General features: G+C 40.0%; 1 protein-coding gene across 1 annotated transcript in view; it reads right to left on the bottom strand.

Annotated features, from left to right (window-relative positions):
• Positions 1–291: 291 nt before the first annotated feature.
• LOC311041970 (polyunsaturated fatty acid lipoxygenase ALOX15B-like) overlaps positions 292–26603 on the bottom strand; it is a 32297-nt gene continuing 5985 nt past the window's right edge. The window contains exons 4-17 of the mRNA XM_084052466.1: positions 26127–26286; positions 25842–26037; positions 20329–20410; positions 19888–20019; positions 17454–17548; positions 16120–16286; positions 13570–13713; positions 11285–11488; positions 10989–11075; positions 9383–9552; positions 7216–7343; positions 2932–3032; positions 1705–1875; positions 292–1025 (exon numbers count right to left, since the gene is read on the bottom strand). Of these exons, the coding sequence (XP_083908592.1) occupies positions 846–1025; positions 1705–1875; positions 2932–3032; positions 7216–7343; positions 9383–9552; positions 10989–11075; positions 11285–11488; positions 13570–13713; positions 16120–16286; positions 17454–17548; positions 19888–20019; positions 20329–20410; positions 25842–26037; positions 26127–26286 (2017 nt within the window). The 3' untranslated portion in view covers positions 292–845. The remainder of the gene's footprint in view (positions 1026–1704; positions 1876–2931; positions 3033–7215; positions 7344–9382; positions 9553–10988; positions 11076–11284; positions 11489–13569; positions 13714–16119; positions 16287–17453; positions 17549–19887; positions 20020–20328; positions 20411–25841; positions 26038–26126; positions 26287–26603) is intronic.

Below are 26603 nucleotides of genomic sequence, written 5' to 3'. Positions count from 1 at the left end.
CCTTGACATTAAAAATTACAAATTGAAAACAGCTGCAATATGAATATCAACATCAACCTCAAAAGTTACTTTTCTTTGAAATTACAAATTAAACTGTTTTGAAATGACCATTGTTGGAAAGTAACTTAACTGAAAAGTAAAAGAAAGTAAATTGCCCTGAATTGCCGTCTATAACAAAAATGAAAATGAAAAACACTTTATTTATTTTATTATTACTTTTATTTATTTCAGAAATAGTTACTGAAGCGGGACAATGCCCTTCTCAAGTTGATGATGTCATGTGTCCATGTGTGGTCTAGCCCTATGGAATGTACTGTATGTGCAAATACAAACCAACGTAATACTTCCTACTGCCAGAACTTTTTTTTTTTGTGTTTGCCCACTGCCAGAGATTTTTCATTGAAAAAAAAAAAAGTACTCAGGAGCCGAGATACAGAACTTTTAAGTTTTAAGTTAACAAGGAAGTGGATGGGAGTCTAAATCTTCAAAAAAAATCATATCTCCTTGGTCTTTGGGTCAAATTATTATTATTATTATTATTTTTTTTAAATTACATTTTTTACGTCAGTGGTGGTATTGGTTAATTACGTCAATTACGTCAGAGGCAGAGAATGAGTTAATATGAGCATCAAATCAATATTTTGTATGTTGTATTTGCACATGCATTCCATACCATTTCATGGAAGTTAAATTATCACTGAGGATTTTCACAGTGTAGACATTAAGTATAACATACAGTATGTATCAAATGGGGGTCTGTAGCCTAATGCACATCTACCTGGGGGTCAATCATTGGAATGAAAAAGGTTATTCCATAGTGAAGGAATTCCTCAGAATAAAGTGAATCAAATGGCAACACTATTCTCCATCAGCTGTGGGTCCATGTATGTGTATGGGACTTTCAGAGACTCGTTTCTCTTACGGACAGCTGCACTGAGGTCTTTAAGGTCTTTTTTAAATTGGGCCATGACCGTCGAATGAGTATCCTCATTGAAGTGCTGATCTGGGTAATGACCAAGAGGAACCTGAGGAAATAGAAACATATATTATAATACAGGTACATAAACACATTTCCTGTCTGTGTATTCACAATAGTTACAATACATACATTTGACCTCAGACGATTAGAACTGCATTGGTGGGGTTATTTTGACTGTGATGTCATATAGCCTATGCTAGCATCTCTATCCTACAATCTGCCAAAATAGCAAATAGCTCACAAGTGACGCACTGTGGGCTTTTATATCAGCTATTTTTGGTGAAGATATTTAATGCAGGGTGAAAACAGGAGGGGGCCTAGTATTATCCGGTCAATTAAGTTTAGGTTTTAAGTGGTTAACCCTATACCCCTATATGGACGTCACAAATGTAACTTGCAAGGCGCACCGTTGCTCCACCCCGCACCAAACTTGATACAAACACTTGATACAAACACTGTTCAGGTAGTCACTGTACACATGTCAATAGTCACACCAGGCCCTTGAGTTCCATTACAGGAATGGAACTCAAAGATGAGGTAGTTAATCAGGCGTCGTTTATGCTTGGTTGTATGACACCGCCACACACCAAACATATCAGTGCTACAAGCTCACAATGTGTCGCAGTGTGATGCGACGTGGGCTTGTAGATCTGATATTTCTGAACCGCAACACGTAACATGCAACTATGTATAAGGTGACTTTTAATGAAGGAAGGGACACTTACGAAGTCACTGGACTCTCTGCTGAGCAGCCACAGGATGGCCATGCCATTGGCCGTAGTGTGGATATCAGGAAGGGTTTGTAACATGCTGCTCTCACTTGAGCTCCCCTTAGTGGTGGGAGGAGGACATTGCAACGTGATGGGAGCATTGGGCATCCAACCACCATAGTCAAACTATAAGAATAGAAATAGATGAAGATGTTACACATATGCATGTCTGTCTGTCTGTCTGTCTGTCTGTCTGTCTGTCTGTCTGTCTGTCTGTCTGTCTGTCTGTCTGTCTATCCGCTGAAAAGTTAGGCTACATAGATTAAGCGATTGCAGCCTGTCCTTATTGGCCGTCTAAGTGCACCTAGCAAGTCGCAGAAGTTTAACATGCGGGGAACTGAAGTTATGGCTGTTTAAAGCCCAGCCAATAGGAACACAGAGGGGGCGGGGCTTAAGCAATTTCAGGCTGTCCCTATTGGCCGTCTAAGTTTACCTAGGAAGTTTTGTAGGTGTTTCGATGCTGGGAACCAGAGTTATGGCTGTTTAAAGCCCAGCCAATAGGAATTGTAGATTGTCTATTTTCACTTCCTGTTTTGCGTTGAAGTTTGACGCTTCGCTACAGTCACACCGTTTTACGAAAACCAAAGCTTTTGATAAAATGTCATTGTTAACGTCTTTTGTGTGCGAATTTGAGGCGGATACGACAATCTGCCTAGGAGAAGTTTGTTAAAGTACAACCCTTCAAAATGGCGTGAAATGAACAAAAACGCCACTATAAATTCAAAACGGCCGACTTCCTGTTTGGTTTCGGTCATGGCTCCGGAGACTTTTTCATAAGTCGGGACATGATACAGGTGTGTACTGATTTTCATACATGTAGGTGAAACCGTATTGTGCCATGAGGCCACGCCCCTTTTTCTGATGTTTTAAATACGTACTTCTTCGACACAGGTGATGTGTGTGTGCAAAGTTGCGTAACTTTTGTAGCACGTATTGCGCCTCAAAAACGCGATTCATGATTCACAGAATAATGATAATCATTGCAGTTTCAATAGGGCTTCGCACTACTGTGCAGTGCTCGGGCCCTAAATATGTAGCTTTCATGCAGAACTCAAACTTAATGTGGAGAGTCTGTCACGTCAGTCAGTGGTTCTATGACAGTCTGTCTGGTCAGTCAGTGGTTTCATAACAGTCTGTCTGGTCAGTCAGTGTTTCTATGACGGGGAATCTAAAAGGACATACCTGTCCAGAGTTGACAGCAGAATGCTGGGCAGAGCAAGTGAATATCACCATGGTGACAAACTTCACCAACTCACTCACTGAGCTGAAACTTTTAGGCACTCCTGAGTGTGGACAGAAAACATGAAAGAAAACAGTTGTTGGTCAAAGGAATCAAATCATTACATAATAATTACGGTAGAAGCATTGTGGTAACAGGAACATAATACAAATGCAAACAATACCTGCATAATACCTGCATACAATGCATATAACTGTTGACATGACGTAGTTATTCAAAAGCATTATGTTTATATCTAAAAATAGCATTATGTGAAGTTCCTCGCTACATATATCCAAACCAGAATCATAATAAACACTATTAAAAACATGAATCGTTAAAATGTTCAGAAATGTGTGTTTGATAGATTATTTCTCTGCCGTAACAATGCTTCTTGGAAATAACTTGATTGCCTTTGGAAAGCCTGTTTATTTCCATTTTAACCTGTTAAAACCGGGAAAGCACCGGGAAGAGTCATTTTAGATTTTAGTGTTGGCAATACAATATAGCATATCTAAAAGCTCACAGCACGTCAGCAAGCTTGTGCATCTGCTGTTTTTGAACAATTTTTGAGAACATCTTGAAAGTGTTTTTTTAAAGATGCAGTGCCATAGTTTTGAGCCTATTCTGGTTTTCACGTGTCTACAAAGTTAACATTACTCTAATAGACCTCCAGATGTTGTTATAATGTGCAAATTTGCCTTCCCTGTGTACTTTTGGTTTCTTCCTGAAAGCTGAAAGCCTCTGAGTCAAAATGCCCGTTGGAAATACCCTGTTTTGATGACATCACAATAACAGGGGACGGCCTACCACAACTCACTTAACATTGTGGGGTGTGGCTAACTCAGATAGAATACCACCCACCTGACAACCACGCATATATAATGACCTGGTTGGTATGGCCACATAAAAACGTAATTTTTGCCATTTCTGTACACTTTTTGGGGAAAATTATTTCTCCTAGTATAATCATAATACCTGATCATAATTTTTTAGGCGGAAAAGAAATCATGGCACTGCATCTTTAACACAAAGCTTCTCTTCCGGGGGGTCCCTGGCAGGAAATATTTTCAGATGGGGGGGTCCTAGGCACGAAAAAGTTTGAGAACTACTGATTTAGAATCGGCCTCAGCTCTTAATGGGTTGAATGGTTTGTAAGGAACCTGCATTTGTGGAATGAGCACCCCGGCCGAGTGTGTGGGTTTTGCCTGAAAATGTGACAAATCTTCTCTGCAGTGACAACAGCTTATTTAGCTGTTGCAACTGTTTGTTGGATTGGATGATTGAAGAGTAAACAGGTTATGGATTGCATCTTTGAGGGGCCGTGTCCAGTCTGTCCACAGAAAGCAGAGGTGTAGCTTGACTTTTTTTGCCATGGATATTTGTTATTGTTTGATATTTGATATTTGTATGATGAATGCAGCAATTTCACTGATTTAAACAATATTTACAGTATGTAACCGACTAAGATAGCGGATAGCCTCCTATAACATTAAGGAAACACTAAGCCATGCGTGCGTGCGTGTGCGCGTGCGTGCGCGCGTGCGTGCGTGCGTGCGTGTGCGTGTGTACGTGTGTGTGTGTGTGTGTGTGTGTGTATGGTATATCTAGGACTAAAAGTATCTATTAAACATGGATTAGGAAGTCTAAACTAATTAACTAAATAGACAAACTCATTCTGATTGATTTAATTAAGTTGAAGAGCCACAGGCGGAGTGGAGCCATGTCTCACTCTCTGAACTGATGTCTCTGCTATTGATGTGTTGATCAGTGACACTTCAGGAGTTCCTGACCATTGTGTTAAGTTAGGGAGCCCAGGTCTTGGTGTGAACTAAAACAAGTCACCAGGCCAAGTCTTTTGTTATCTAGCAGATTACAATATTATTGTCTTTATGCAAGGTTAAGGCTAACGTGAATGCATCTGTGAATTCATCTCTCTCTGTCCACCGAAACCTAAGTCATGTTATTTTAAATCATCTCTTTTAGTTTAAATAATTCATACAAGGTTGAATACATATGTGTGTGGTCTTATTTTGAAGATAATAAGATGTTAAACAAATATTTCATAATATGAGCTTGAGTAAAAGTATAGTTTTAAAGATAAGGGTTAAAGTAAATTGTCACATGTTGAAACCAAGGCAGATGCTAATTCCCTGTGCTGATTGAGAAGGCTGGCCCAATAAGTCTTTTGTTCTTAAAAACCTGTTTGTAAGTGGTTGGAAATGAACCAGGAGGTGTGTTTAATTTTTGTATATATTGTAATGTTTCTGTGATTCAGGTTACACTGTGATTGGCAACACACAGATGTTATGTCCGAATACACACATTTCTATGGACAAACCCAGTTTCAAACTGGATTCTTGTTTTTCTTACACTCAGGGAATAGTGTTGTTTTTGTCTGATCGATGGGACCATATACGACACGTGCGTGTGTATATCAACAAGAGGTTGTTGGTTTATTCTCAATCTTTGGATTTGATTATAACTCATGTGGTCATTTACCTAATCTAACAGCCAATAAAGCCATACAATAAAGTACAAATGTATAAAGCAGAGCTTAATTGATTTGTATGAGCCTATTACAGCCGGCATAAAGGACAGTAAGTAAGTAAGTAAGTAAGTAAGTATTGTAGCTCTCATTCTGCCTCACGTCTTCTATTGGAGAGGATCCAATCAACACAACTAGAGTCAACACCAAAGTAGTTTACAGAGTTCATCCACAAACAGGCGGGGTTGAATAGTGTTGAAAGTTGATGAGAAATCTACAAACAGCTTGTCATGATTTTTAATAAAAGATCATGCAAGGTGACAGTATAGCCTCCTGTACACCCTGTCTACCAGTCCTATATGCAAACAGAACATGAAAAAATAAGGATCTTTTGAAACAATAAATTCAGGGGGCTTATATTTATCAACTGTCAGAGTAGGACTGCTGATCTAGAACCTTATCATTACTTTTAATGACATGTAGAACAGGTCACAGGTCAGCGCAACACTATGCAGACATCAGTCCAGGTCTGGGCTTTCATCCCAAGACTGGCCTTTATAGACAGACTTTTTTATCTCAGCCATTCATTTTGATCATCTGTTCTGCTGGTTACAGATAGAGTAGTGTCAATCTGGCAGGAACCATGCCATTAGGAAGTCCATTATACTAGAAAGGTCATGGAATTGCATATATATATATATATATATAGTGTGTGTGTGTGTGTGTGTGTGTGTGTGTGTGTGTGTGTGTGTGTGTGTGTGTGTGTGTGTGTGTGTGTGTGTGTGTGTGTGTACATCCCATCAACCCTATGCAAATTACCCCACTGACAGAAAGTGTTTTATGAACGGAAGAGGATATTTGGATATCATGTCTAAAAATGCAACATTTATTGACACCTGCAACGTTTGAAACTATCAACCGTTGCTGTGCTCAAACGACCTGCCATCTGTGTTATTAGCACTAATAGCTCACCATGTAAACATGGACATATGATGATTGTGATAAACATTCTACGTTGGGTTAAAAATGGCTGTTTTTTTTTATGACCGGGTTGGGCATGGTGGCGCAGTCGGTAGTGCTGTCGCCTCACAGCTAGAAGGTCCTAGGTTCAATTCCTGCCGGGGACGCTGTGGGTGCTGGGGGCGTGTCCTATCCTCCGTGTCCTCCCATATTCTAGGTAGGGTTGGCGAAAGGGCCTTTCTGTGTGGAGCTTGTATGTTCTCCCCGTGTCTCCGAGGGTAGGTACCCTCACAAAAAAAAAACTAATCATTGTCTCTATACTGTCTCCCCCTGGTCAGCCAGTGCGCCTGATGGAGGGGAAAGGAACTGGTTGGAATAACGTGTTCCTTCCACACGTTACGTCCTACCGGGGAAACTCCCCCGTCGGGTGATAAGACGCGGTCTAATAACGCCTCATTGAAGGAAGCATGAGCTCAGTTTGGGGCTCTCCCCAAGCTGGCAGAGGGAGAGTAGCGCCCAGGAATAAAAGCTTAGGCAATTGGCACTGGGTGAAAAATGGGTTAACCAATCTCTGGATAAAAACACTTAGATTAATAATGACCGGGTAAAAATGATCTTGTCAGACATAACCAGTAAAATCAAAAGGGCAGTGACTAGGGCGCAAAAAACGGTGAGAGTGTTGAAGTGCAATGCTCATGCGCTGGGAAGGGGAGCTCTGCACTGCCCATAGAAATGCAGGGTAGACAGGCACTGGCAGCTCAGAAAACGCTTTGTGTGCAGTAAGGGCCCCTAAGCGTACCTGTGCCTTCTGGGACAGGTACGCCAAATCCATGCTCAAAGATGTCCTTGATCCAATTCTGCAGCTCAATGTCTTTTTGGACCTCATCATCAGTCTTGTAATAGTAGCCGAGGATCCCCTCAACAAACCTGCACAACACAACACAACACAACACAACACAACACAACACAACACAACACAACACAACACAACACAACACAACACAACACAACACAACACAACAGCATTCAGCCAATCAATAGATAGTACCCATGTATCAGCCTAAATTTAGTTGTGTTCCAGTTTAAATGTTGTCTGTTCATTTCTTTGTGCCATCACTTCCATATCCATTTGTTTTTTTCTGTATCCCGTATGGGATCTCTCTCATAATTGGTATTCCGACCTGAAAATGCATTTTCTGTTGACTAAAGAGCTGGAGAGAAATGGAGACTCCTGTTACTGAACAAACACTCTAAAGAATGAGTTATATCTGAATACTGTAGAGCTATTTACCCTTATTTTAACAAATAAAAATCACTTATACCCTACCTTTAACATTTGTGACCATTTTTGACTAGAGGACAGTCATCTCACTGGTGCCCATTGTTCAGGAAGGGAGAAAAACTTTTTTTTTTTTTTAATATATATTTTTACACAAAATTAGTTTATAGCCCAGTTAGACTCTTCACATACCATAGTATGTCTGACAGAAATCGCGGTAAAATCCGCTATTTCTACACAATCGTTTTGAAAGGTATCATTAGTCTGTTGGCTTGTGTCTGATGAGAATGTCAAATAAAGATGTATAAACAATCATATTTTTTTAAAACTGTTGTGAAAAGGTATCTTAGTTAAGTCCTCCTGGTCACTGGAACCAGCTTGTTCCAGCAGGGGGCAGTGGCAAACACTTCTCAAAGAGCATACATAACAAAGAGAGCCTAACCCTAAACCATTAAAGAGCTGGTGCCATGTTTTTGCACTTTTTTTACACTGTTTTTCATGTGTCTATGAGGTTGATAGAACTTCATTAAGCCCCCCGGTGGTGGTTTTATGGTGTTTTATGTCTCCTCTGACTATTTGGAGTTTCTTCCTGGAGGCTGAAACCTTGAGGGTCAAACGTGCCAATAGAGAAACAGCGCTTTAGTGACATAGTAAAAACATACCCTCCCTCTCATTATCATAACACAACAGGTGTGGGCATGAAGAGGAGGAGGGACTAGGACAGGTGGGTGGTGTTAAGGTGGTGGAGGAGGTGCTAAGGTAAGAACCAGGTATACTTAATGAACTGGAGGCGTGTCCACATAAAAACCTAATTTTAACAATTTCTGTACACTTTCTGTACACAAAAATCTTCCTCCTAGTATAACCATAATACCTGATGATTATGTTTTTTTTACACTGTTTTTCATGTGTCTATGAGGTTGATAGAACTTCATTAAGCCCCCCGGTGGTGGTTTTATGGTGTTTTATGTCCCCTCTGACTATTTGGAGTTTCTTCCTGGAGGCTGAAACCTTGAGGGTCAAACGTGCCAATAGAGAAACAGCGCTTTAGTGACATAGTAAAAACATACCCTCCCTCTCATTATCATAACACAACAGGTGTGGGCATGAAGAGGAGGAGGGACTAGGACAGGTGGGTGGTGTTAAGGTGGTGGAGGAGGTGCTAAGGTAAGAACCAGGTATACTTAATGAACTGGAGGCGTGTCCACATAAAAACCTAATTTTAACAATTTCTGTACACTTTCTGTACACAAAAATCTTCCTCCTAGTATAACCATAATACCTGATGATTATGTTTTGGGGCGGGGGGGGGGGGGATCACGGCACCCCGTCTTTAAACAAAGGATATGTAAATCCCGCTGTGCATGATGGGATTGATAGCCCTGTTTACTATCTTTGAATGAGATCCATTCAACTGGTCTTTTCTCTACTGAAGGGTTTTAACTTGACTTCAGTTCTATAAGCTGTATTTTAAAAACTATTCACTCAATCTTATTAACCAATATATCATTATTTTGCTATGATTCCCTGCTTTCATATGACATGAAAACATGAAAATGAAAAAATACTAAATGACTGTTTCCTAGTCAAATTTGGTCACATTTGACAATTTCTCACTCAGGGAGCTCTCCAGAGTGACTTAATATTCATGGGACATTAGTAAAGCAGAATCATCAGATGTTCCTACTCGTGAATGATGTCCCACAGTTTGAGCCCATCATCCCTGTAGTAGAATCCTGGTACAGAGTCCATGCCACGCTCCTTGATGTCATCAGGTAGACACAGAGAGCTGTAGGTCAATGAGGACGTGGCTCTCTGCAGGATTGTCTTCATAGCCTCTCCACCTGAAGCCGTAAACTGGAAGACACATATAATAGGAAAATAGGACAGCATTTGAACAGTTGTCAAAATTAGCAGATCTACAAGTTCCCAACAACTTGATGATAGATCTACAAGTTGTGCAACTTGAGGGAAGAGGGGGAAAAGGGATGGGACCAAATATAGACCCCTGGGGGGCCCCTGTTAATAAAGTATAGTAGGGTTTACCCCATTAAGATCTGCAGGGCAAATCTACAAATGTCGTCTAAATCCTAACAGTTTTCTGAAAAAAAAACGTATGTTGCTATATCAATGGTTCTCAGACTTTTTTCATGTCAAGGACCACCACAATGATAGGTGTATATATATATATATATATATATATATGTTTTCTCCCACCCCATAGCTGGGTGCATTTCACCTTTCCGACATGTCGCCTTTCCGACGTTAACAAACCCTATACCTAACCCTAACCCTAACCGCACGCGGAAGCCACTAGTCGGAGTGGCGATGTCGGAATGGAAGGAGCACCCCCCCATAGCTGACTTGTTAGGCATTCATATCCATGTAAACACTTTTTAAAATATTATTTTTGGGTTAGGGTTTCATCTTTAAATATATCTCGTTTTCAATTATAAAAATGTAAAAAATCACTCCTTACATTTCCTATAATGAAGACAATGGATAATGATGTTATCTAGCTATAATAGACTAATATTAGAACACACTTCCAAAAAAGAAAAGTTTTTTAACTTTAAAAATTGTTAATATTATGTAAAAATTGACGCTTAAACCATAGAAGGTAAAAAATCATTTATTTTTCATAAACTCAAACTTTATTTTACTCCTAATAGCAAATGCAAATTGAGGACAAGTTTCTCTCACTCTCTCACTGTAAACATTGAATATTGACAATTTGGGGGGAATTGAGGCACACTTCTCTGCCGGGTCAAATTTGACCCTTAACACCACAGATGTCACCTTTTTCAGAATTAACTAAAATGGTGGTAATTAATTTGTTTGCGTTAAAATAGCTGTTTCTGAGGATATCATGAAGCCTTGTTCCAATAAAGACATGTACAGGGTGCTTTTTACCTATTTAAACTTGAAAACGGGTAAACAATGACCATAACACAATGGAAGGGTTAAACATGTTTGCTTTAAACAATATAATATTCAAAGATTTAAAAAAGTAACAGATCTACAAGCTCATAGCGAGTACAAGCTCATAGCTATTAGCTTATATCTGCTATTGTTGAATAGCCAAAGTATAAAATAATGGTTAAAGTGGTTAAAATCTAAAATGACACAGAACACAGTTGTTATATGACGCAATAATATTCCCCTATGGGATTTTCAAGAGAAAAAATAACGCTGTGTCCCAGGGGGATAGAGACTTTATCCCCTCTATTGGTTAAGACTGAAAGAGATTGAATGTATTTTTCAGAATTGAGCTGTGAATCAGTGTTTTCTACCTCATCAAAAAATCCATCCTCAGAAATCAGTAATTTTCGGGCCAGGCTGTTGATCTGCAGAGTGTAGCGGGTGTGAGGAATCAGGAGCTGAGGAGGAGAAATTGACAGTATTGGAAATGAGTTCTTAAGTCATCATAACTGTATCATCTAGTCAATGTTATACCCATTATAATTGTATTGCTAATATGTGAATATGACATAAGTCAATGTGTTCATAATCTCAACTGGATTTGATAGTATTACTTGGTTGTGTTGCTGCACAAGAAAAACATTTGATTGAATTCTGATAGCTGTACCTTGTACAGAGGATGAACCATGGCGACATTCCTTAGCAGTGACACTGCAAAGGTCTCTGCCATCAGGTGAGTGCGCAGCAGGTGAGTGTTGAGCTCGTGTTCCTGGAAATGGGCACCTCTTACAAAGATCTTGGCCATCAGCCAGTCATGCTGGGAGTCAGTGGGCAAGAAGATAGGATTGTCCTCTGATGGCGCCTGCTTCAACTGTACGGAACGACATGAGGCACTGTCACAATTTACAACTAAATTAAATTAGATGAAATAGAGAGTATGCACATGTGTCACTTTTCCAACGGCCCCCTCATCTAGACTGAGTGGCAAAACATTGAGCAGCATCGAGCAATGGAGTTTGGAAGCGCTCGTTGGAAATCACTCAACGGTCCTGCATACCACCTGTTTCTAAATTGCACATAATGTAGGAGGCAGCAACACGCAGCAATTAAATTGCATTTGGCTCAAATCCTTGATACACAAGCCATACTCAATTTACTGGCATCTCTGACATGCAGGGCTGCTACTTTGTGAGGAGTAAAAGCTCCTGTTTATTTTGTGTTATTAATTCACGTTAATTTAAACTGCTGTTTGTGAGTATCTCCACACAGAACACAAATATTATGTGGTGATGAAGTTACATAATCATTGTCAAAACAAGGTTGTTACTATTTATCTTTCTTTCTCTCTTCCTTTTTTTTTTACCACAAATACAAGCATCACCCTTTATGAAAGAGGCATCACCAAATTTATAGATTGATGTTACAGTTTTTGCTGACACTTTTTTGGATTGTTTATTCGTCATACATACAGTCTACCATTATTTTTAAATGGAAGCCAGCGACATGAAGATTACAAAGCTACATGTGACGTTTGTAGCTGCTACAAAATTCCATTGACTGGATCTGTAGAGGCCGCAGCAGAGTAACTAAATAAAGGTTTTCTTTCCGGTGAAATATTTGACATTTTGGCCAAAAAGTGTATTTTAGACTTAGACTCCATAAAACCGTCTTTGTTTTGGTGAGTAGCGAAAGAGTATTTTTTATTTTTACTGCAGACGAGAGGCTATATATGCAGCCTGTGGTGCGTGCGAAAAGGCTCGAAAGTCCCATAGCCTTAAGGAGAACTCCTTTTAGGCTGTGGACCAGAGCTAGTTCTCACTTAACCTGACTCTATGACAGATGGGGTGGTATTGAGTTCACAGGTTCACAACACAGCCTACATCTGGGATCACTTGCGTGTAGGCGATTTGCAAGGGAGTTTGCGTTCTCTTCCGCGTGTAAAAGTGTCTTGGCCGCCCGTTATAAGAACTCTGAAGTACAATATAACACATTATAAATCATTCTAATTACTTATAAGGTCAAGTATTCTACTTCATAATTTATAGAAGATTTGTTTTTTACAAGGATAGTTGTAATAGGCCTGCATTAATGCTATTTATTCTACTTTCATTATTACAGCACCAATTTAAAGACACTTTATAGCAAATTAGTGATTATAATAAATATGACATGATTATTGTTGTTGCTCATAAAGTACTATGAGTAGGCCTATTTATAAGGTCTATAATTAACTATAATTAGTTAAAAAGTACTCAAATAAAAATACTCATTATGCACAATGTCCTATTTCACAATTTTCCAAATGTATATTAAATTTTTTGAAAATAGCACATCTCCAAGCTCACAATGCATTGCATCGCAACCATTGTGAGCTTGTAGATCTGCTATTTTCAAATGGCCGAAATGTACGCACGCACACGCACACGCACGCACGCACGCACGCACGCACGCACGCACGCACGCACGCACGCATACACACACTGGTTGGGTCAAACGCTCTTCCCAAAACATGATTTACTATTCTGTCCCTATCAGTACATAACTCGGACGGCGCTGAGTAGGCTCGAGAGGCACCACCGAGCGAGCTAAAGCGAGCGAGTTGCCGTGCCGAACGTTGCCTCCCTCATGGTCCATAACTATAACCAATCGGCGGAAAAATTATAATCCGCGGTGTTCGGTAAAAGACTGTCGTGGTGGAATTCGATCATGGAGAGTTGGGAATGAGAGTCGAATGTTTAACAAGCACGCAACCAAGTCAATGGATATGAAGGTATTTTCTCTATTAGAATTTCACACCTTCTTTCTTTGGTGTTTCGACCAGACGGGGCGTCCTGCTTCTTTGGTGTTTCGACCAGGCGGGCGTGGTTCTTACCGAGTTCACAGATGGAAGTAGGTTGTGAGACAAGTGGGAAGCAAGCTTCTTCCATCTGGCTGAGTCAGATTAGTTCTTACCTGAATGGCGATGGGAATCAGTTCGAGGTCAGGTGTTGAGTGCAGCAGCATCAGTGGAGCCATCAGGTGTTGCTGCTTTTCGTCGATGATGTTTGCTTCCACTCCATCCAAGTCCTTGTAGTCACACAGGAAGATGTTGCCATTCTGTTGGAAACATTAACAATGTTAGTATTGCTTCACATTGGACTCATTTAGCCCTGTCACGTATTACACAATCACCTGATTGCCATTAGTTGAGCTAATTGCAATTATTTTTTGCATAATCGTTGGAATTGTTTCCATTAAAAATAAATCCAAATATGTTGAAGAATGTTCACAAATTTTCCAAAGCCAAAATCGCTGATCTACAAGCTCACGTGTAACGATACGCAGTTGTAGATCAATTTCTTCTTGCTATTTTCGTACATCTTTTAAAGTATACAATTATTAACTCTTTCACTGCCAAGGACGACTTTTTTTCCCAAAGGCTCAGACTGCCAAAGACGACTTTTACGACTATTTTGTTTTCAGTGGTTTTCCACCAGATGGCGCTGTTCTCTTACACACAAGTGACCATTTTCATCCTCAAGTCTCCACCACCATTGACTTCCTGTTTAGCGTATTTGGGGATTTTTTTTTCCCCCTGCATTCTCCCTTCACCGGGGGGTCAAAATGACTTTCTTTTTTCTTTCTCGCGGAAGCACAGTGAAACCCTCCGTGTTTAGCAACTGTCAGGGGATCGATCATACTGGATATGAATATTCTGTGACTAGTTGAAAAGTTAAAATCGCTGGCAGTGGGCAATTTATTTATGTATTTAATCTTGCAGTGAAAGAGATAAGAATGGTACATGAATGGTACAGTAGAAAACAGAACACTATGCAACCAAAAAACAAACAAACAGAAGTCTCGCAAGACGAGATTTCAATCTCGAGATTTCAATCTCGTCTAGCAAGACTTCTGTTTTTTTTTTTTTGGGACAGTGTTCTTTCACTATGAACGTCAGATCTAAAAAAAAAAAAAGCTATAAATATGTGATCTAACCTAAGGCCTATCCGCGCACCTTTTAAGCTGTGGCGGACCAGGGGTGGATTTATGAAAATGTTCTACTGTACCATTCATCCTAAGATATCATAACGTCATAGAAAAGGTAAGAAAACTTTAGTCCAAAATTCTCCTTTAAGCCACCCGCTCATACTGAACATTATTCCTGAATAAATTGTATATGAACAGAGCTAATTCAGTTTGTGTGCCTCAGCTTCTGCAAGGGGTTGTGTGTGTTGTCTCGTTGCTGCTTGACTTTTCTCGGTCGGAGCTGTGTGTGTGTGTGTGTGTGTATGTATGAGGAGTCAAGCCAATAGTTTGTTTGGTCGCGACCATTTAACAAAAAAAAAAGTCTTGCCATGGAGAAAGGGCCTCTCTGTGTGGAGTTTGCATGTTTTCCCCGTGTCCCCTAGGGTCGGTACCCTCACAAAAACATGTAGTAATCCTGGCCACTATTCACCTGTTTCCTAGGCTGTGTGTTTGACATTTCCTGTCGATTTCATTGGATATCATTGGTCATCTGACCAGTTTCAATGGATTTCATTGGATCAAATCGACAGGAAGTGGAAAACACACAGCCTAGGAAACAGGTGAATACTGCCTCCCCCTTGCCAGCCGGGGCGCCTGATTTTAAATGTGTGTGTGTGTGTGTGTGTGTGTGTGTGTGTGTGTGTGTGTGTGTGTGTACGTGCGCGCGCACACACACGTGTGCTGAGCCAGCCTGTGACCGTCATGGATGAACTTCAACATAGTACAACAAAGTGAGAAAGTGCATATTTGCACTTTCTCCCATTTTGGCATCTACATAAACGTTCAGATTTCAAATATGAAGTGCTTATCCCATGGCCACGGATGTTACAATTGTGTATGGGCCCTCAGAAGTACCTGTATCTTCTGTATTGTTCAACAAAAAGCATTTTAATATGATCAGTGGCCATTTTCTCGTAGAGTTATAATGTATCAGAGAGCAATACACCTCCCAACCGATAGGGTCACGTAGTTGAAAGCATATGGAGAAAATACGGAGAAAATTACCTCCGATCAGATTAACATGCTTTTTATTGAACAATACGGATAATACGGGTACTTCTGAGGAGCCGTACACAATTGTAACATCCGTGGCCATGGGGTAAGCAATTTATATTTGGTAAAGAGCAGTAACTACGTTTTTGGACACGCCGACTTATTTGTGTATCCCAAAGGTCAAATTAGCGATTTTGGGGGATAAACAATTATCTCAAGAACAGATGCACAATTAGTGTAATATCACTTATATGCCGATATCTCATTTGGCTGACCAGTTGAAGCACTTTTAAACCCATTTTTCAGTGATTTTTGATTTCTTAATTACTGCTCTTTACCTTGGCAGGGCAGATGTCCGGCCCAAAAAGTGCAAACACTGTGTTTTGAAGTTCATCTAAAAGACAACGGTAGATTTGGCCATACTCCCAAATACCTATATTTGTGTCCCAAAGAATAAAGAATCAGTTCACTATTTAAGAACAAAAAACAAAAAAAACAAAGCACCTTCATTTCTTGTTTTAAGCTCCGCCCACCCTGGAGGCTCAGCATGTCATCGGTGACAGGGAAGTTGACTGGCAGGGCTGAACAGCGGCGGATCAATATGGGGTTGACACCATTAAGGTACTGGTAGCCGAAGAAAGCATCCTCTTTCCATTGGCTCTGCACATGGTCTGGAAGAGAGATGGAACTCTGTTTACTCTGCTTTCTGTTTAGTTTACTGTTCAGCCAAGCAGCATCCATTTTGCATTGTTTAGAACAAAGTTGACTTTTTCGTTTTCTTCACCATGTCTATGTGTCATTATCACTGTGCAAATACAACATTTTAAATACTAAACATGTATCTATTCCATTTTACCAGCCTAACTATGAACTTAAATGAATGTAAACCATGCATAATAAATAAAATTGGTTTTACACTGAACCATCATAACTATAATTATGCTCTTAGATGGCCAATAAGGACAGGCTGTAATTGCTGAAGCCCCACCCCCTCTGTATTCCTATTGGCTGGGCTTTAAACAGCCATAATCCAGTTCCCAGCATGCTAAATACCCCAAATTTGGTAGGTGCTCTTAGACGGCCAATAGGGACAGGCTGTAATTGCTGATGCCCCGCCCCCTCTGTGTTCCTATTGGCTGGGGTTTAAAAAGCCATAACTCCAGTTCCCATTATGCTAAATACCGAAACTTGGTGGGTGGTCCTTCCAATTTCATCAAAAATAAAATGACCACTTCCGGGTTTGCCGTCCTATTTCCGGTTTGTCGGATTGCCTAGAAACTAGAAACCCACACACTCTCTGAGGGGTGTGGAGTTCAATGGTGTAACCCGAAAGTGGATCTGTTCACTTCCAGTTTTACCAGGAAGTGGTCGTAGACCCCTACCTCCCGAACACAAGGTCGCACAAGTGAGACAGTGGACCTGGGTGCAGCAAGCGAATAGCTGCTCGGCAGCAGCGTTATAGCAGCGTTATAGCAGTGTTTAACACTTCAAATGGTGCAACATAGGACTATGTATGAAGGCCATGTAGTGGCCTGAAAATCTAGTAGGGTTAAAGTGGTTAAACTGATTTTGATGCTATATTAACCATTTAAACCCTAGCATCCGCATCGTGGGGGAAATAGCAGATCGACAGACAAGCTCTTGTCGATCAGCTATTCAGTGAAAGCTTTCCCCAGAATAACAGAAAACAGAAAATTCACTGGTATAGAGCCTTGAGGGACTCTACTCAACCATATGGGGTTTAAGTGGTTAACCTATTGCTAGTGACCCCCTGGAACCCCCTCAATGACCCCTGGGGGTCCCCAGACCACACTTTGAGAACCACTGGAATAGCCAACCTGCAATTTCGGTTGATTTGACACTGGCAATGGCGTTAACGTTGTTCCAGTTGTCCCTGTGGTTGATCAGAGCATTCAGATTCATCTCCGCCAGACTGGGGAGTGAAACAAGCACAAAGTTTAAAATAGACGAGAGGACTGCTTCAAAACTAAAACATAAAAGAACATTACAAATGCATTCAACATTAAACTGATAACTACTTCTGTGTCAACTGGCTAGGCCTTCAAGTGCCAAGATGTGAACTTTTCAATGGGTCCCTGGTTTGAGAGATTAACCATGGCCAAATCTGTGTGTGCATGTGTGACATACACGCACACAGACACAGACAGACAGACAGACAGACAGACAGACAGACAGACAGACAGACAGACAGACATGTGGTCAGATCCACATACCATTCACACATTACACTCTTCAATTCAACACTAGTGTCAAATAGCATATTCGTATAGGCTATTTTGTATCCGTTATTTGCATTTACATTTATATTTAATATTTAGATCTAAATGCCATTCAGCATTTCTTTCAATATTTACTTCATATTAAAGGGATATTTCACTATAAAACACGTTTGGGGAAATGTTAACATCTACTCAGGCTTTTGTGAGAACGTTTTATGGTATCTTTTGTGTTTAGATATTTGATATTCATTTTATCAGACACCCCCCATGCATCTTCCTATACAAACCCATACTAACTTAAAACTCCATTTTAACCATGAAAGATTCATCGAAAACACCCGTCCTTGTAGTCCAGGGCAAACTAGCGGTTCACATCAAAGTAATTGTAACAGATTTTTTTCCCCTCACAGACCATTTCTATGAAGTCAACATACTTAAAGTCCTAAGACATCCTAGTGTTGGTAATGTGTTTAATTGGTATCAATCCAAAAAGGCCAGCAATTATTGTCAAAAAATCATAAAATGATGGTGAGTAAAATTGTCATTTGTCTGAGATTTCAATTTACTTCCAATTACATTTTGAGGTGAAGAATTCAGATAAAATATCAAAAAATATATTTTAGCCATTTTTTAACCTATATAACATAACTATAGGGTGTTATTACCAGATATTCTAGCAGCATTTCACATCAAAGTAATTGCAACAGAATGTTTTCACCATACAGTATTTCAATGAGGTGTCCAGAACAACATACTAAAAGTCCTAAGAAATCCTTTCCTGCGGAAGTATGTTTAATTGGCATTAATCAAAGATGTCCAGCAATATTATTAAAAAGCCATATAAAATGATATTGTGTAATGTATGGAGAAAAACATTATTTCACAATTAGGCTACTTGTATGTGAAATGCTAGTTATAACTAGCCTGGGATCCAGCCTGATTCACTACGTTCAGCTTATTTTTTTTCCTCACTTCGCTTAGCAGTCTGGCCAGCCTCCTATTCGACTTCGTATTTTAATGACGTAGATAACAAGTCAGAAAGTGACTTGAGTTTTACATTGGAAAAACTCCCCCCCCCCCCCCACCCCCCCCCCCCCCCCCTACAGACCAATCAGAAGCCGCGGTTCGTTTTTTCCCGTCTGTGCAGAGGCTTTCCAGACTGTATAGCGAATGAGAAACAAAATCCGCCGAACGTAGCGAAACAGTCTGGATCCCAGGCTAAGTGATAACACCCTGTAGTTCTGTTATATTGGTTAAACATTGGCTAAACTATTTTAAAAACGTATTTTATCGGAATTCCTCTCCTCAAAATGTATTTGGAAGTCAATTCAAATCTCAGACGAATGAAAATTGGACTCTTGGCATTTTGGATTGATGCCAATTAGATGCCAAATATTAACATATTTCCGCAACTAGGATTTCTTAGGACTTTTAGTATGTTGTTCTGGTGACTTCATAAAAGTGGTCTGTGAAGAAAAAACTTCAATTACTTTGATGTTGAGGTCCCACATTTGCTAGTTTGCCTGGACTATTGGTTCTGGTGACTCATATTGCCCTCCTAATACGTGAGGGACCGTGTTTTTTTCCCAATATTTTTTTCATTTAGTTATCATTTTGTTTTTTTTATAAATGTATTTCTTTTTTAAATAATACAATACAACTATAAATACAATGAATGAAAAACGTCGTCGAAAAAACATGGCCCCTCACATATTAGGAGGGCAGTATGAGTCACCAGAACCAAGGATCGGTGTTTTTGATGAATCTATCATGGTTAAAATGGAGTTTGAAGTTACAGTTTGTGTAGGAAGGGGGCGTGTCTGATAAAAATGAATATCAAATATCAAAATACTGAATCAAGCAACTTAAAAACTGTCCGGGGTTCTCACAAAAGCCGAAGTAGATGTTAAAATGACCCCAAACATATTTGAAAGTGAAATATCCCTTTAACATGAAAAAAATCCATATACAATACTTGTAACACAGCGTAAGCAATGTCCTCTCATACAATAGTCAATAGTAAATTATTCACCTCTTAGCTGCAGTAAAGAGAAACTGTGTCTCCTTGGTGAAGGAGAAACGGACTTCTAAAGGCATATCTAGAGCACCACCATCATTCTTCATGCAGTGAGGAATGCCGTCTATATCCCCCTCCATATCCCACCTATGGAGGGAGAGAGAACAAGTCAACTGGCTTGGAAGACCTTGGGTAATTTGACCAAACAAACTTGAAGCTATATATAGTCTTATATCAGTGATTCTTCATTTTTGATTTCCAGGACACCCCTGTTTGACATGTGTAGCCAGGCCATGAACCGCTATTTGATACATCTTTTTGAATCTGTATTCATTACTCTGAGAGTGTATAAATTGTACACTCTCAGAGTTAGAGACCTGTAAGCGTCCATTTGGACCCCTGGGGGTCCACAGACCCAACATTGAGAACCAGTATGTCACATAACATCAGACTCACTGATAGACCTGCTTTCTCTGCTTCAGTTCTTCTCTTCTGCATTTTTTGGCCGAAGGTAGTTTGTCCTCAAAGGGTAACAAAGCTGAAAGGGAAAAAAAAAAAGAAATATAGTGTTGGTAACAGGTTTAGAACCTTAACCCATTAAGACCTGAGGCCGATTCTAAAAATGTCTCCTACATTTCTGAAAAACTTCTGTTTCAGTGGTTCTCAGCCTTTTTCATGTCAAGGACCCCCCAAATTATATGTATTTGGCCGTCGGCCCCCATCTCAAAATATTTTGTTCCATGGACTCCATGCAGAAGCAAGATTTTAGTTAAAAATATTCGCTTTAAAAGTATAAAGATATACTGTATTGAAATACTTTTTTGACATTTTTGCACATAATCTTTTTTTTTTAAATAACAGATCTACAAGCTCATAATGCGGCACAAAGATGTTACGTGCTATGGGCTTGCATATCTGCTATTTTTGAATAGCCAACCAATGTGCTATATATTATCATTAAAAACGGAATACCATTGTGTTAAGTGATAGTTTTGACGTAACCGGGAATTACACAATTAGCGTATTTAACATGACTTCATAAAAGTCAGGCTAACTGACTTTCGGAGGAGGTCCTAGGCTGTGGATGGAGGGTTACCATGGATTATGATTGTGGAGTGTTATTATAGTTGTTATTGACATTATTGGACACTTTGAAACAGTGTCTCTCAACTAGCGAGCTTTACTTGTCCAGTTCTGCCCTCCTTTGCCTTGATAGCAAATAGCTCCTTCTGAACCAGGGGTCATCAACATGTCATTTCAATGTAAAAACATATTCTAAAATACACAACTGAAACTTAAAATAATGTGTTTGAATAATTTTGGTGACTCATAAAGTGTGACATTCTCATTAATATGTTGCAGGAGATTTGTGGTCTTGTATGTTGTTCCCGTACATGATTGCATCATATGAGGACAACAAGACAACAAGATTACCTGAAAATGTCAAAACATCCGTTCAATCCTTGAACTTGCACTATTAATGACTTTAGTTGATTTTTCACTTTTTAAAATATAGTATTTATGAATTATGATTAATTGTAGCTTGTAGATTGGCTTTTTTCACCATTTAAAATTGTTATAAAATAATATGTTTTAAAAAGGAACAGTTTTTCCAACCGACAGTAACAATATTTAGCCTATATATGGATCTGTATCAGTGTATGAGTCAGTTTGAGCAGATTTCACTCTAATTGCCTACTATGACTGCCTATGAATTTCATGGGCCTGAGTAGGTCATCCTGGCATGGCGAAGATCTGCCCTGTTATGCGCAGCAGCGCAACGGGTGAAGGCAATTAACGTAAAGAGGAGCTGCGCACCAAAAGGCTCAAACGATGTCAAACTGTCACATTCTATCTGCTGAAATAAACGTTCCATTTGGATCAATGTTCACACACGAAGAGAACATGGATATTGTTTGCAAAAGGATTATATGTATTGTCCATCAGAGCGGTGATATCACAGCTTCTCTCTACTTTTGTATGATATTGATAGCCTAAACTTTGAATCTGTTTGCAGTTATTAATTTATATTGCTGTTGATTCGACGTCATGTTTTCTCTCAGGAGCCCATTATTATATATTTAGGGCTAGGCCGGGAACCGCCTTCCATTTCTACATCCCGCCACTCCGACTACGTGGCTTCCGCGTGCGGTTAGGGTTAGGGATAGGGTTAGTAATGTCGGAACAATGACATGTCGGAACAATGACATGTAACCGGCTAGGCCTATGTGATTCTGGCAATATTACCTTTTTTTAAAGCACATTTTGCTATTTTCACAGAATTGAGGCAGCTATTAGCGATCATTTTTCTCGGTCTTGTTGTCAATTTTGTGTACATGGTACCATGTGCAATAGGCCTACTAAAAATCTCCTGCAACTCATGTAATGAGCATGTTACTTTTCCAGTCACCAAAGTTATTAAACACATTTTTATGTTTCTACATTATAATGAAGAAATATATAGGCTATATCTATTAAAATAAAAAAATGTGCCACGAACATAGACATGTCTTGCCACAGACATGTGTGTCCGTGTACGGACATATTGATGCAGGATGGCAAACAAACTATAATAAAAACAAAAAAGCAAGCCGCCGCCGAAACCTCGGCTCCAGGAGAAGGCCGCACGCCACGAGCTTGAGTGGGCCGGCAGACGGTGAGTGTCGACCAGTATCTCAAAGCTAGAGCGCAGAGCATTCCTGCCAGAGGAATGGGAGTACAGCACAATACTAGCACCCTTGACATTCTTATAACAGTGTAGAATATTGTAATTCCAAACAGCATTTTACAATGTATTTCAATGGAGTCACGTGACAAATCTCCCCGTAGTGACGTCGCCTTTGGGTCGGCCTTTTCTGAGGCGGTGGGAGGGATTTTCAGAATAGTGGCCACTAGGCATCGCCTTCTTCTGACAGCTCTCAACATAGACCTTTTGAGTGTATATTTACATTGGCAAATATTGTAACAACTATTACACAATTAAATTGTGACAAAATAGAGGCCATTGTGTTACTCCCCCTTTAAACTAATTTATATAAATCTCTTTGGGGAAAATGAATGGGTTTTCTATATGTGCCCTATTTCAAAAAATATTTATATAAATTATTGTAAGCCTAGAATCAAGCCATCCAGGGTCCTGGTGAATCATGATCATAAAACATTTGATTCTGTGACAACAACGTAAAACAAAGGGTATTCATTAAATATAGTATATCATAATTGACTATTAAAAAAAAAATCACAGAATAAAATGTTTTATGGTCATGATTCACCAGGACCCTGGATGGTTTGATTCTAGGCTTAAAATAATTGATATAAATAGTTTTGGAAATCCCTATGGGAGAAATGCATTGGCTTTTTTGGAGTGGAACCAGAAAATGTCTGCCACTGCTATGCCCTATTGTCTATGGAGGGGAGCAACCACTGTCTTGCCCACCGTGGCAGGAGCTACTGTAGGTAGAGCCAGCTATAAAAGCAGAGCGGCAAAGAACTTGCCGATACTGTATAAGACTGAAGGAGTGCTCTGCTCCTGTCTTCTGCAAACTGCCACCTATAACATGTATAATGTATGCTGCTAAATTATGTCTCACACATGTGTGAGACTATGGGCCCAATGCAGGCGCCAAGTTGCTAAACACACTGATATCTGATTTAGGACTAGGCAAGAGGCGTTCCCCCGCAAAAGTTGGTATTCTGGGGCAGCTACCTTACCTGCTAAACACCTGCGCTACACTTTACATTATGCGGTTACTGTAGGTGTGGTTTGGACGTTACAATGATAAAAAACAATCACTGTGCCAGAAGCCATTGCCTTTAAGAGAAGACTGCGCTAGCCGTCATCCCCAATCCAATATGCTCTCCTATCTCCCTGTCTGCACTGTTGCCTGGTCTGATTTTTACAAGCCACATTGGGCTTGTTTTCCTGCCGGGTCCAATTGGTCACGTATTTGTCGGGCTTTGGGTTGGGCTGGGCTAGGCAACAAAATACAACTTATTTGTTTTAATTGTATCCAAATACATTTTTATATTCATTTGTAGCCTATTGTGTTCACAATAAGCAACTTGTCATATTAGTCAGATCCGGAATAGTATAAAGCCATTTAAAATATTTATACTATTGGAATCTTACACATATGCTCCCAAATAATGAATTACATCATGGCTGTGAGCAGCGAGACAAGAACACTCCTCCAGCTGGCCGACCACGGGGCCATATGGCTATAAATTGGCCAGTTTCAGGAAAGGTCTATATGTACTCACGTTGGCTGTTATTGTTCCATTTCCACCATTCTAATGGATAGTAGCTCCATCTATTTAGTTTCCTCTGAAGTGACGCAGTTATGTCCAAGTATAGTCCCCGCTCTCTTTCATCATCCACCTTTGTTCAATAATCCCGAACAGAGCTACACTATTGTGACAACTGCCAGCTATAGATAGGCTACTGTAAGTTTACATCAATCATAGTCTCTCAAACCCAGATACTACATTGCTGAGACGCGTAATGTGCGTCGCCTACCCACCCAAAATAACAGACAAACAAGCTATCAATGCGATGCGTCATGGCGTGTCGATAGCTTAGAGATCTGTTATTTTGGGCACCTAAACAATGACACGCGATGGAGTATACAACCCTAAGCATTTTGGAAACGTAAGGTCTGTAAGGTCTGCAACATTACATTACGTGGTCAACATTAACTTGCTTGTCAGTGGTTCTCAACCTGTGGGTCGGGACCACAACGGAGCTCCCAACGCCTCGCGAGCTTGTAGATCTGCTATTTTCACAATATTTATCCGTGGAACCGAGTAAAACAAAATTGGGGGGTCCCCAGTTCAAATATGGTATGGTTATTTTGGGGGGTCGATGGCCTGAAAAGATTGAGAACCCCTGCTTTAATGCAGTAAACATGAACGTAGCGTTTACGAGGGGAATATAATGATAATATATATAATATACAATATAATATTGACCCGCAGCTGGGTTTAACGAGACAGCAGCGCAAAATGAAAATGTGTTTCCTAAACGTGCTATCACAGATGATCCGATCATCTTATAAAAAATGTAAGTACATATAGATGTATATGCCAAGATAACTGAGACTATAAAGTTAAGTTAAGTAACTTAACTTAACTTAACTTAACTTAACTTAACTTAACTTAACCTAACTTAACTTAACTTAACTTAACTTAACTTAACTTAACTTAACTTAACTTAACTTAACTAAACTAAACTAAACTAAACTAAACTAAACTAAACTAAACAATATGCTGTCATAATGTGAGCCTATGGCTTTTCACGATCGAAGAAAAATCTCTCAAATCAGAGTCGGAGGTGGGGGTGGTCTAACGACAAGCCAATCAGCGAATATCTGCTAAAACAAGCTGTGCGATGACGTCAGATGTGGGCGGATCCGTGGATCTCTCGTGATTGGTTTAGGGAAATTAGAATCCCCATCCCCCTGGTAATCGCGTTCATTGCAATCAATTTCAGACTGAAGCTCCACGCAGCTTCAGGCTGATAATCAGGCTACTTTGCGGGTGGTTTTAGAATCTGCTGTGCCCCCTCCTAAAGCCTCACCCATGTGTGTGTGCAAAATAGCAATGTTGGGGATATAGCAACAACACGCCCACGCGGGCACGCCTCCACGCGCTAATAACGGTGTCGGCATAATGGGTGACGGGTATAGCAGTTGCAGAATAATGTTTTGGGACAGCGCAACTCCCTTATCCGTATTTAACAGGTTTAGGGTAGGGTTTAGGGTTTAGGGGCGACCTATATGCCCAAAGATCTATGTTTATGTTTGTTACTGTTCTATTGCTGCAACTTATAATATCAGCTGCTATTGTAACCTTATGTTTGTACAATCGATAATTCCACCCACTGTTTTTCACATTTAAACTTGTGATGTGAAAATAAAGTTCAAGTTGAAGTTGAACAAATAATACCTCATTTTCACAACAACCTCACTAACCTTTGCCCTCTCTGAACAGGTGTGTCTTTCTATCGGCGATCCACTGGTAGATGGGGAAGTGGTAAACGACTCCTTCTGGAGACGTGATTACAATCTTGGAGAGGAACCAGTCATCCTTCACGAGGCCCTTCTTATCCAGCTCGATCAGCACCAGGTCACCAAGGGTCACAGGAGAATACACTGAGAAGCTAGAGCTCTGAAAACACACATTGAGAAATATTTCCCAAAAATGACAGACTCCCCGTTGATTCTCCCTTGCTTAATTCAGACATAAGTCAGACTTACAGTGCCTCGGAGGAAGTCGAAAAGTCCCATGATGCTGAAGAGCTTGGTTTGCCCGCTCTTACCCTTCTTTCCCACCAGTTTGATGTAAACACTGTCCCAGGTGGACGCTAGAGAGCGGCAACCAGTGAACACTGTCACTTTGTATGCCAACATGTTCACACTGGGGAGCAGAAGGAGAGCGTTAGAATTACCAATCTAATATCACTCCAATTATATCAAACCACCACAGGTCTTGTCAAAGAGGAATCTGTACTGGGTGCTCAAAAACATAAATACATAATGAGGCAAAGACAACAATTCAGAATTCCGAGTATGAGAGATTTTACTTGAGTAAAAGGAACAAACATACACAACATAATGCAATGGAAGGAACATCCAGGTTTGCTCAGCTCATGTCATGGCTGACCCTCCCTTAAGTAGGCCTTCCACAACCCACACCCACAGGGTGGGATGTATTACAAATTATTTCAAGGCATT

This window comes from Gymnoscopelus microlampas, assembly GCF_963454915.1.
Source record: "Gymnoscopelus microlampas genome assembly, chromosome: 3".
NCBI lineage: Eukaryota > Metazoa > Chordata > Actinopteri > Myctophiformes > Myctophidae > Gymnoscopelus > Gymnoscopelus microlampas.
The sequence above is the reverse complement of the archived record's forward strand: the minus strand, read 5'-3'. Positions and strand labels throughout refer to the sequence as shown.